At 41.1% G+C, this 13,133-nt stretch overlaps 1 protein-coding gene across 1 annotated transcript in view; it reads left to right on the top strand.

Annotated features, from left to right (window-relative positions):
• The window catches only part of LOC129709750 (dynein axonemal heavy chain 5-like), a 310,815-nt gene that overhangs the window by 244,953 nt on the left and 52,729 nt on the right, over positions 1-13,133 (top strand). Inside the window, 3 exon segments of the mRNA XM_055656308.1 lie at positions 4,733-4,854; positions 10,506-10,853; positions 11,635-11,823. Of these exon segments, the coding sequence (XP_055512283.1) occupies positions 4,733-4,854; positions 10,506-10,853; positions 11,635-11,823 (659 nt within the window).

The following is a 13,133-nucleotide window of genomic DNA, read 5'->3' as shown; positions in this document are numbered from 1 at the left end:
TCATTCATTGCTGCACTAGATGACACTCACCCGGTCCGTGTCTTTCAATGTAAATTTGCATGGGGACATGGTTTGGAAGTGTGTGACGGTTCGGACAAGTTAGAATAATAGAGAATAAGAATGCTGCTGTCTTTTCAACAGACACGAACACAAGCAGTTGATATTAGTTTTGAAATTCTCGTTGATCACAGAATTTCTCACGACAGAGCGTGAGAAATTTGTGATCAGCGTGAGAATTGGGCAAAATGCGTGATTCTCACGCTCAATGCGTGAGAGTTGGCAGCTCTGCTCTTGCAGTTAAGACATTGGAGTGTATGTCGCATCCATTGGCATTTGTTTAGTGTTTCAAAGTGACAACTGAACAAAATCTCTGTTCTCTTAAACGGACTTTGGGCAAGGAACTGAGGGGTGAAAAGCATGAATAAAATGTGTACCCAGTTTATTTAATGGTTTCACCCAGCCTCAGGTGCACAAATGGAAAAATAACAGCTATCATGAAACAAAATATCTTGGTGTAAAAACGTTGTGAAATAATGAATGAAAATCCATTGACTGTTGTCCTGTTGTTTCAATGTTATTCAGTGCAGCACTAGAAACCCCACAGCTACATCACAGTGTCTCTCTCCCCTATGCCTGCCATTAGCTGCTGAAAGGCTGGCTCTGTTCTCATCTCTGAGAGATGGATACAGTGTCAGGATGTTCATAATGACTTTGTGTCATTTTGAACAGGCTCCAACCTATGACACACATACTGGTCTGGGGATGCAGGTTAGGGTGTCTGAGGGCTGGTGGCTGCAAGAAAAATCCTGACAGCCTGAGAGAGCACAAGATGTCAATTCCTGCAGAGCCAACTCAACCCTTGGGTGCAGGGCAGACAACAAAGCAGGCAGTTATCTAGTGGCCCCTAGATTGTACGATTGCCATTTTAACCTCCAGAATCCTGATAAAGCTGCCAATTAGACCTTGGAACATGGCTGTCTGCTCCCTCATAGCAACACTAACACCCTGCAGTGAAGCAAGCTGCTGTCCCTGGGAACCAGTCTGCTGCTGATTCAAAGAGCAGAGCTCATGAGGGATTGGGAATCTACTTCAATGGAAGCAGAAATCTGCTTTCTCGGCTTTCCTCGGCTCTTGGGTCTTGTCAGCAACGTCACTGCCTGGAACAGAAAAGTGATTCACTACGAAATTGAAAGTAAATTCTTGTTGGTTCTATACCCACTCCGAGGGGGAGCGAGAACAACCTCCTCCCTGCTCCTCCTCGCACATGAAGAATGTCTGGCAGGACAGACCCATTCCAAGTCTATTAGAGTAGCTTACTAATAGTTATACTAAATGCCTTTCCATTGAAGAACTGATCCAACCGCCCCTGAGTTTGCACGAATAGCTCAACTTCCCAGAGGCCAAAGCTTTCCATACTCTACTACCAGAATGCAAACTGGTACCATCATCTTCTCCAGTTCCTCTGATAACTCTGCTGGTGCAGTAGACTATGGCTCAGGGTTCCCTTCCCTCCCTCATTGAAAAAAGCTAGAAAATAAAAGGAATATGTTTTAGGTGATCCATCAAAATTGTTAGGCCAATATTCTCATCATTAAGCATGTCTCATTGTTAAGGGGCTGTCTCACTGCGGTGACAGTTTAGGAGAGTTTGGAAAAAGTGGCATGTTGAAGACTAGCTTCAACTAGCTTCGGGAAAATTGGACACCGAATAGTGGAGAGTGAAGACGACCTCCTTCAATCTCCTTCGACCTCCCTTCGATTATGTTGAAGACTATCTTCGACTACCTCAATTACCTTCAACTACCCTTGATTACCTACGAATAACATGCCGACCTACTTCGACTAAACCTACGAGTAAAAAAATTATCGATTTTTTCCATGGCGACCTTTTTTTACTCGCGGGCATTTTTCAGCATGTTTAAAAATACGCCGCGACCTAGCTGAGGCCTCGAGTACGCGGGGAGTACTCTCGAGCGTGAAGGAGAGTTACAAAGATTTCCTAGGACCTCGTGTCGACCATCCTGCGAGTATGAGTTGAGGGCAAGCTCTTCTAACCTCGCCAATTAGGTCGTCGCAGTGGGACAACCCCCTTACTTTGACTTTACTGGACTTTATCTTGCACTACATGTTATTCCCTTTATCATGGATCTGTACACTGTGGATGACTCAATTGTAAGCAATTATAGTCTTTCCGCTGACTGCAACAAAAAGCTTTTCACTGTACCTCAGTACACTTGACCAAATAAACTGAACTAAACTTAATTAAACCAGACTAAATTAATCAATCTTGTAAAGATGATCGGTCCTCAGTTCTAATTTCTCTTTGATAATGTAGAAGTTCTTGATGGCAGCAATTTCAATAGAGCCTCATCTGTTTAGATAATGAGCCCCAACTCACATTTTAGATGATGGTCGCATCTGGATTAGGGAGGTAGGCAGATTGCTTGCTCCAACACTCCTCTGGTGATGGGAGAGGTCAGTCTTTTAAGTTATAAAGTGATGAATGAGCAGCTAGAAATAATGTGATTGTGAACTTCAGCATGTCTGATTGATTGATGAGAGAAATTTTCATAATATTCTCCGAAGTGGAGCACACAATTTCACTTGGGAAAACTAGGTAAATGTTTGAATGTGACAGATATGAAAGACTGATTTTTATATATTTACTAGACCAAGTGCAGATCCGTTGGGTCTGCTCCCCCAATGCAATATTCCACCACTTACCCGTTCCCCCAGAGAGAGGAAGGGGGGTAGAGGGAGAGGGGTGGTAGAGAGGTAGAAGGCGAGGGGGGGTAGAGAGGTAGAAGGCGAGGGAGGGGGTAGAGAGGGTGGGACTGAGGGTAGAGCAGGAGGGGGAGGGAGGGTAGAGAGGGAGGGGTCAAGAGAGGGAGTGTAGATGTGGCAACTACTCTCCCTACGCCCTCCTCTCCCTCAATCCCCCCCCACTCTCCCTCCTCACTCCCCAGGATCTTTCCCCTCTCCTCCTCCCCTCCCCCAATCCCTCCATCATCTCTCCTTTCCCCTTCTGCTGCTGCTGCTCCATCGTCGTGAGGGTTGTCGCCACCACGGCCCCATCGTCGCGAGGCCTCACCACTGCGGTCTCGATATCTCCTTCACCACCACGGTTTCGATGCCGGGTCGGAAAAAGCGGAGCTTTAATATAAAATCGGCCCTGCCCCTGATGCCACTGGAAGCTGGTGGCCGTTCACTCCCCTTTCTGATGTCATTCGAAGCGGGTTGAAGGAGGTTTTCCGTTTAAAAAGTTGTTTTTCGATATTTTTAAAACACTAACTTGTGAAATATAGCATGTAATTGGAAGTGAAGCAGTTTATTTTGTCGACGGGGTTAATAGGATTAATAATGATGAGAGGCGATCTTATTGAAACATATAAGATTATTAAGGGTTTGGACACGCTGGAGGCAGGAAATATGTTCCCGATATTGGGGGAGTCCAGAACAAGGGGCCACAGTTTAAGAATAAGGGGTAAGCCATTTAGAACGGAGACGAGGAAACATTTTTTCACACAGAGAGTTGTGAGTCTGTGGAATTCTCTGCCTCAGAGGGCGGTGGAGGCTGGACAGCGGAGTCAGGGGATATGGGGAGAAGGCAGGAATGAGGTACTGATTGGGGATGATCAGCCATGATCACATTGAATGGCGGTGCTGGCTCGAAGGGTAAAATGGCGTACTCCTGCACCTATTGTCTATTGTCTAATGTGTGAAAATTACTGCGCTAACGTGTGCCGTTTTGAAGACAGATGACACAAACACGTATACATACATACAAGATGAGACCTTTAGATGAGACAAGATGAGATATAGATATCTGCATATGAACGTCTTGGCACATCTCGCCCTTTGGCATAGAGCATTTGTAATTTTTTTATTTAATTCACTGCCTCTAACCCCCCCCCCCCCCACTCCCCTCGACTCCCCTCCCCCAAAGGAATGCAGTGATTGAAACAATATACAGTTATTAGGGTAGGTTTTTGTCTATCATCCTTATGCTAAATGGATGCCAGATTATCAGCCATTCATTATACTCAACGCTCAGTGTTTGTTCAATTAGTTTCAGTGGAACTGAATATCAGGAATGGTGTTCATCAAGCTGCTGATAATTTTTACACTGGTCATACAAGATTTTGCTTTATCATACTTAAATCTTGGAAAATCATGTATATAACACATGCTGCGATTATTTCATTCACATGAGTACATGACATGAAATGCACTAAAGGTTTAGGATTCCAGGATTTATTCTGTTTCTATGACGACCAATGTATTTATATTGCTCCTTTAATAACAATTACACCAAAGGTAAATGATATTACATTATCCTGTCTTCATATATAGCATTTGCCAGGGCAGTTTTGTTATTCAACAAAACCAGGCAATCTATTAAGAAGCCTACAAAGATACACATCATAATATAAATTTAAACTCAAAGTTACATTTCATTGAAAGCAAATATGATGAAATATTGTTTGTTATTACTCTTGTCAATTTCAATTTTTGATTATTATTGTGAGAACCCCATTATAATTAGTTTAAAAACAAATAATTTAGAAATAATTATGTGAAATGTACTGTCTTTGTCAGTCCCTAATCAACTGAGTTATTTAGTTCAGTTTTCTTCTGATTGACATTGGATGTAGATCATAAATCCTCACGCATTCCTTGAATTACTAAGGTAGAGGTTTACAATAATAATTTCTCTCTCTCTCAACGTGTAGGTATGAAAGCTGGTCTGAAGCGTACTTTTAGCAGCATTAGCCAGGAACAGCTGGATGTCAGCAATATGCCACAGTGGAAACCTTTATTATATGCGGTGGCCTTTCTTCATACAACTGTGCAGGTACATCTCTCTTCTAGTTTATTACAACTTAATTTGAGGCAAATTTCCAATTGTAATGTACAAATTTAAATATTTAAGATCAAATTAAATCAATTTTACAACATTTTTTATAATTAATACCCATTTATAATGGAAGTCAGAACACCACAGTCCCTTACCTCCCAGTAACTAAACCAGCCATTGTGACAGTTCATGCAAATCCATCAGGTGAATCCATCTGGTACTCTTTGATGAATGTAACCAATGAGAACATGTTTGGTTGAATGATTATCCTCTAGGAGGTAGCACTACTATGTGGCTCAGCGTGACTAGTCCATAAATACTGAAATGCACAGTTTCTAAAACCCTCTCCCCTGCAGTCACCCTTTCCCCCATGGTGTTTGGCTGATATGGGAGTTGTACCTGCGAAGATTTTTTTTTTCTGAATGTTGAACAGCAATATTGCAGAAGCAGCATTACAGTAACACTGCTCCTGTTAGGACGTGTGCAAGTCACGATACAATACTTTATTTGAGTTGGAAGCAAAGCTAATAGTGTCGCACACTTGTTTTTAACCAATTTAAGGAATCATTTGGGAAAACCCAATTTAACACGGATGCTAGGTGTTTTAAAGCATTTAAAAAGATGAAATTCAATTTTGATGTAAATATGCCTCTGAACCCTGAGAAACTAATAGCATATTCGAAGTATAAAATATTCTTGGCTCAAACTGTAAGACAAATGCCAACATATAAACATATAATTATAGAATATTACAGCACAGAAGGAAGCCATTTGGCCCTTTGGGTTGATCTGGCCCTCTGAAGGAGCTGGTCAATTTAGACCTACTACCAATCTTTCCATTAATCTGAATGGAATCTACTCTCCACCTTTTAGTCAATATAGCCTTCACGACCTTGTATGGAAGCAAATCTCTTTGTGGGTCCATTAGTTTGTTCGGCAATTATTTAAAATCCATGACTTCTGATTACCAATCATTTATCAAAGCTAACTTTTTCTCCCGACTTACTCTTTCAAGACTCTTTATTTTGTGCTGTTGAAGCCTAACTTGCCCCACTACAGAGTCGGCATGGCTTTGTAAATGAGAAATAATCTCACGAATTTGACAGAAGTAACCAAGAGGATTGATGAGGGCAGGCAGTAGGCATTGTCTACATCAAGTCAAGTCAAGTTTATTTGTCACATACACATATGAGATGTGCAGTGAAATGAAAAGTGGCAATGCTCGTGGACTTTGTGCAAAAAACAAACAAACACCGAACTACAAACAGAATGGAACAGAATCCCATATTCTTTTACATATTACATATTGTGGGAGGAAGGAAAAAGGGGAAAAAAAGAGCAATTTTAAAAAAAAAACAGTAGAATGGTACAGTGAAGTTAGTCCCTGGTGAGGTAGGAATTTACAGTCCAAATGGCCTCTGGGAAGAAACTCCTTCTCAACCTCTCCGTTCCCACAGCATGGCAACGGAGGTGTTTGCCTGACCGTAGCAGCTGGAACAGTCCGTTGCAGGGGTGGAAGGGGTCTCCTATGATCTTATTGGCTCTGGAGTTACACCTTCTGATGTATAGTTCCTGCAGAGGGGCGAGTGAAGTTCCCATAGTGCGTTCGGCCGAATGCACTACTCTCTGCAGAGCCTTCTTGTCCTGGGCAGAGCAGTTCCCAAACCAAATCGTGATATTTCCAGACAAGATGCTTTCCACAGCCGCTGAGTAGAAGCACTGGAGGATCCTCGGAGACACTCTGAATTTCCTCAATTACCTGAGGTGGTAAAGACGCTGCCTTGCCTTACTCACCAGTGCTGCGGCGTGTGATGACCATGTCATATCCTCAAAGATGTGGACCCCCAGATATTTAAAGCAGCTCACCCTATCCACAGTATCCCCATTTAGACTCAATGGTGTGTACGTCCTCGGATGATGTGCCCTCCTAAAGTCCACGATCAGCTCCTTCGTTTTTTTGATGTTCAAGAGGAGGCTGTTGTCCTGACACCAGTGCCAGATCAGCCACCTCCTCCCGGTAGGCCCTCTCATCGTTGTCGGAGATCAGGCCCACCACCACAGTGTCATCAGCAAACTTGATTATCGAGTTGGAGCTAAACCTAGCCACACAGTCATGTGTATACAGGGAGTACAATAGGGGGCTGATGACGCAACCCTGGGGGGATCCTCTGCTCAGGATGAGGGATTTCGATGTATTTCCCCACATCTTGACTACCTGGTGGTGAGAAAGTCCAGGACCCAGGCACACAGGGGGTGTTGAGCCCCAATTCCAGTAGCTTCTCGGCCAGTCTGGTGGGGACTATTGTGTCTACATGGACCTTTAGCAAGGGTTTTGAGGTCATGCATGGTAGACTGGCCAGAAGGTGCAATCACATGCAAACCAGGATGAGTAAGCCAATCAGAAACAAAATTGGCTTGATAAATGCAGTTCGAGGGTGGGAGTGGAGGGTTGTATTTAGATTGGTGGCCTGTGACCAGTGGTATTTCGAGGGAATCAGTACTGGATCTTCTGTTGTTTGTGATCTATATTAATGATTTTGAAGAGAATATTGGTGACATGTTTCATAAGTTTGCAGATTACATCAACATTAGCAGTGAGGAAAGTATAAAGATTACCTAAGGTTACAGATCTTGATCTTGTACCCTTTCAGGGGGAAATGGTCAAAGGAATGGATGAGAACATATAGGGCAAGATTAGCAAGTTTGCTGATGATACAAAAGTGGGTGGTTTTGTAGATCGTGAAGATGGTTGCGAAAGATTGCAGCAGAATCTTGATCGAGTGGCCAGGTGGGCTGAGGAATGGTTATATAACCATATAACCATATAACAATTACAGCACGGAAACAGTCCATCTCGGCCCTACAAGTCCGTGCCGAACAATTATTTTCCCTTAGTCCCACCTGCCTGCACTCATACCATAACCCTCCATTCCCTTCTCATCCATATGCCTATCCAATTTATTTTTAAATGATACCAATGAACCTGCCTCCACCACTTCCACTGGAAGCTCATTCCACACCGCTACCACTCTCTGAGTAAAGAAGTTCCCTCTCATGTTACCCCTAAACTTCTGTCCCTTAATTCTGAAGTCATGTCCTCTTGTTTGTATCTTCCCTATTCTCAAAGGGAAAAGCTTGTCCAAATCAACTCTGTCTATCCCTCTCATCATTTTAAAGACCTCTATCAAGTCCCCCCTTAATCTTCTGCACTCCAGAGAATAAAGACCTAACTTATTCAACCTTTCTCTGTAACTTAGTTGTTGAAACCCAGGCAACATTCTAGTAAATCTCCTCTGTACTCTCTCTAATTTTGTTGACATCCTTCCTATAATTGGGCGACCAAAATTGTACACCATACTCCAGATTTGGTCTCACCAATGCCTTATACAATTTTAACATTACATCCCAGCTTCTATACTCAATGCTCTGATTTATAAAGGCTAGCATACCAAAAGCTTTCTTTACCACCCTATCTATATGAGATTCCACCTTCAAGGAACTATGCACGGTTATTCCCAGATCCCTTTGTTCAACTGCATTCTTCAATTCCCTACCATTTACCATGTACGTCCTATTTTGATTTGTCCTGCCAAGGTGTAGCACCTCACATTTATCAGCATTAAACTCCATCTGCCATCTTTCAGCCCATTCTTCCAAATGGCCTAAATCACTCTGTAGACTTTGGAAATCCTATTCATTAATGATTGATTTCAACTGAGTGTTGCAAGTGCATCCGAATGATAGGCATATAGCATTGTGCTATGTATAGCTTTTGGCATTGTGTTATTGACACACAGTGTGCCGTCTTTTGGTCCATGGAACTGGTCTATTCAGAGAAATATCTTCTGCTTTCTTTATCTATATTACTTGAGTTTGACTTGATTGTATTTGCAGTAGGTGTAGTATATCGAATGTGTTTCAGTAGCATGCAAAACAAAGCTTGATACATGTGACAGCAGTAAAACCTAAGCCTAAACCTATTTGTTTTTTAAGTATAATTACATTTTTTTACTTCTCACCAATAGGACACTCGGTGGAAGAGCTGATATATAAAACGTGAAAAATAAAAACTGTAATTGCTTTCATTGATTCCTGAATGCCCTGCTTGTCCTCTCAGATGGATGTAGAAACATAAAAAAATAGGTGCAGGAGTTGGCCATTCGGCCCTTCGAGCCAACACTGCCATTCAATATGATCATGGCTGATCATTTAAAATCAGTACCCCATTCCCGCTTTTCCCCCATATCCCTTGATTCCTTTAACCCAAGAGCTAAATCTAACTCTTGAAAACATCCAGTCAATTGGCCACCACTGCCTTCTGTGGCAGAGAATTCAACAGATTCACAACTTTCTGGGTGAAAAAAATGTTTCCTCATCTCCTAAATGGTCTACCCATTATTCTTAAACTGTGACCCCTGGTTCTGGACTCCCCCAACATTGCGAACATATTTCTTGCATCTAGAGTGTCCAATACGTTAAGAATTTTATATGTTTCTATAAGATCTCCTCTTATCCTTTTAAATTCCAGTGAATACAAGCCCAGTCAACACATTCTTTCATCATATATCAGTCCCACGTTCCTGGGAATTAACCTGGTGAACCTACGCTGCACTCCCTCTATAACAATAATGTTCTTCCTCAGATTAGGAGACCAAAATTGCACACAATACTCCAGGTGCGGCTCACCAGGGCCCTGTACACCTGCAGTGGGACCTCTTTGCACCAAAACACAAATCCTGTTGCAATGAAGTCCAACATGCCATTCGCTTTCTTCAGTGCCTGCTGTACCTGCATGCTTACTTTCAGTGACTGATATACAAGCACACCCTGGCCTTGTTGCACGTCCCCTTTTCCTCATCTGACACCATTCCGATAATAATTTGTCATTGTTCTTGCCACATTATACTGCATCTGTCCACTTCCCCAACCTATCCAAGTCACCATGAAGCCTCATAGCATCCTCCTCGCAGCTCACACTGCCACTCGGCTTTGTGCCATCCGCAAATTTGGAGGGCACATATAATTCCCTTGTCTAAATCGTTAATATATGATGTAAATAACTGTGGTTCCAGCACCAAGCCTTGCAGCACCACACTAGTCACTGCCTGCCATTCTGAAAAGGACCCGTTAATTCCTACTCTTTGCTTCCTGTCTGCCAACCAGTTCTCTATCCATGTCAATACCGTACCCCCAATACCATGTGCTCTAATTTTGCACACTAATTTCTTGTGTGGGACCAAAATCAAAGACTTTTTGAAAGTCCAGATACACCACCTCCACTGGCTCCCCCTTATCCATTCTACTTGTTACATCCTCAAAGAATTCCAGAAAATGAGTCAAGCATGATTTCGCCTTCATAAATCCATGCCGATGTTGACCAATTCTGTCATGTAAAGATACTCTGGCTTATTTTGGAACAGATCAAAACATTTCCTGTTTCTTACTTATTATTCAGTTAATATCATCACAGTATAAATTACTTGGCCAATATCACATTGCAGCTGGTTACTTATCTACATTATTGCAATGACAATACACCAAAAATTCAAAAGTCCTTCCTAGTGCTTCAAGACACCTTAAAATCACGTGAAACACTATATGCAATGTTCTTTTAATTCTATGTTCTTTATTTCCAACTAACTTTACAGGAACGACGCAAGTTTGGTCCTCTTGGATGGAACATTCCGTATGAATTTAATCAAGCGGATTTTACTGCCAGTGTTCAGTTTGTACAGAATCACTTGGATGAAATGGACATTAAACGCGGTGTGAACTGGAGCTGCATGCGCTACATGCTGGGGGAAGTACAGTATGGAGGACGAGTGACAGATGATCTGGACAAGCGACTACTCAACACATTTGCGACTGTCTGGTTTGGGGAAATCATGTTCTCAGATAAATTCTGCTTCTACAAAGGCTATGTCATTCCACAGGGCAAGACAATTCAAGATATCCTGCAGTACATTGAAAGTCTGCCACTGGTTGATAGTCCTGAGGTATACAAAATTTAATTTGCTAAGATAAAATCATTAACCAGCATTTTGAATAACACATAATAATTACTATTAATTCTTAGCATGAATCAGCTACATTTCTGCTTTTTATGCACACATTTGTTCAAGATATCTATTATAGTATTATAAGGCACAATAAATACCGAGAGATGATGGAAATGGCTAATGATTTAACAACTGGAAAAGTAATAAGCTTTTAATAAGCTGGGAACTCCTGGTTAGAGTTTTTATGTAAAAACAGCACCTAAAACAAAACTGTATAATGCATATTGGGCTGCAGCTCAATTTTGTGTGAAAAATAGTTGTTCATAAAGCAAAGGGGCAAACCTAAACAAGATGGTTACACAAGCAAAAAAGTTTTAATGCTGGAAATCTAAAAATAGAAAGGAAAATGTGATAAATACTTAATTGATACAGTATGGCAGTATTGTACAGTTGAACAAGAAACACATTTAATATTTCAGACCCAGACCAATGACTTTGAAAGGTCAAATACCTGACACACTCTGAGAACATCTATCTACAGATGTTGTCACTAATATTTTCTGTCATTGCATATATCATATTTCAACATGCATATTTCATCATCTGTGATAGGGAAAAGGACATTACTTTTTTAGAGCTAGACATTTTATACCACTCATTTCAACTTCAACCAAACATGGTAAAAAAATCTATTGCCATGTTTTAACATGAATGGACAAAAACGTTTTACTATTTAATGTAAGAAAAAATCTGTATTTAAAATATTTTATCTTTTTAGGTATTTGGACTTCATGCAAATGCAGATATTACTTATCAGACTAACATGGCCAATGAGACCCTTAATACAATAGTCAATATCCAACCTAAGGACAGTGGTGGTGGTGGAGGAGAGACCAGAGAAAGCACTGTACAACGTCTAGCAAATGAAATGCTGGAAAAACTACCACCAGACTATATCCCGCATGAGGTAAAATATAAAACCCCCCAATTAGATTTTGTCTGAGGAAACAAATATCAATAAAAATTCCTAAATGTCATTAACAGCCTTTCCCTAATTAATTGCTACTGTACTATTTTTGTATTGAAAATAACTCTTGTCAATTCCTGGGCAGATGAGCAAAGAATATTCTGTTTGACTTGACATACATTGAGAAAAAAAATCAGTCAGTTTCAGAATTTATATTGAAGAATGCTAAAGTAAAAATCAAATTATGCTCATGTGCTTAGGCCACATTGGGAGTATTGCATGAAGTTCTAGTTGCCCCATTGCAGGAAAGATGTGGAGGTTTTGGGGAGGGTGCAGTGGAGGTTCGCCTAAAGCTGCATGGATTAGAGGGTTTCAGCTACAGGAAAAGGTCGGACTTGGATTATTTTCTCTAGAATGTCAGAGGTTGTGGGGAGACTTGATAGAAGTAAATAAAATTCTGAGAGGCATAGATAGGATAAGTTTAACAAAAATGTGTGGGACAGGGTTTTTACATGGTGGGGGCCTGGAACGTATTGCCAGAGTTGGTGGTGGAGGCAGATACGATAGTGGCTTTTAGATTGGCACATGGAAGTACAGGGAATAGAAGGATATCGATCATGTAAAGGCAGATGAGATCAGTTTAACGGCATCATGTTTGGCACAAACATTCCTGTGCTATACTGTTTTATGTTCTATGCTCTATAAGTATTACTACCACAATTACTTTACAATCATATATTTGCTTTCTTTATAATTAAAATGCTAATTTTACTTGGATTGTTCCTATCAGAGGCCGTTAATGGATATTTTTTAATGCAGAGATTAATAGATTCTTGATTAGTACGGTGATAAGGGAGAAGGCGGGAGAATGGGGTTAAGAGCGAAAGATAGATCAGCCATGATTGAAAGGTGGAATAGACTTGATGGGCCGAATGGCTTAATTCGTCTTCTATCACTTCTGAACTTATTTAGGAGCAAAGATAATAAGTTGTTCTTCCAAAGAAGAATTTCTGGAGAAAATAGAAATAGAAAGATTAAACGAGAACTTACCGTTTGAAGTTTGATCTTTATTTTATGAGAAGTTGAAATGAGGGAATACGTGAAGAGCCCGCCAGCCCGCAGGTGTGTCAATCTTCAGAGTAACTGTATGAAACCACAGACCAGTTGCAGAACTTAAACTATAGTAAGACTAACGAGACTAGAGTTGCCGGATGATCTTTTATGAGAATCAGGGTTGGGAGTGGAAGGCACGTATTCCCTCACTTCAACTTCTCATAAAATAAAGATCAAACTTCAAACGGTAAGTTCTC

Source organism: Leucoraja erinacea, chromosome 2 (genome assembly GCF_028641065.1).
Source record: "Leucoraja erinacea ecotype New England chromosome 2, Leri_hhj_1, whole genome shotgun sequence".
In the NCBI taxonomy this organism is placed as follows: Eukaryota; Metazoa; Chordata; class Chondrichthyes; order Rajiformes; family Rajidae; genus Leucoraja; species Leucoraja erinaceus.
This window is presented reverse-complemented; position numbering and strand designations above follow the sequence as displayed.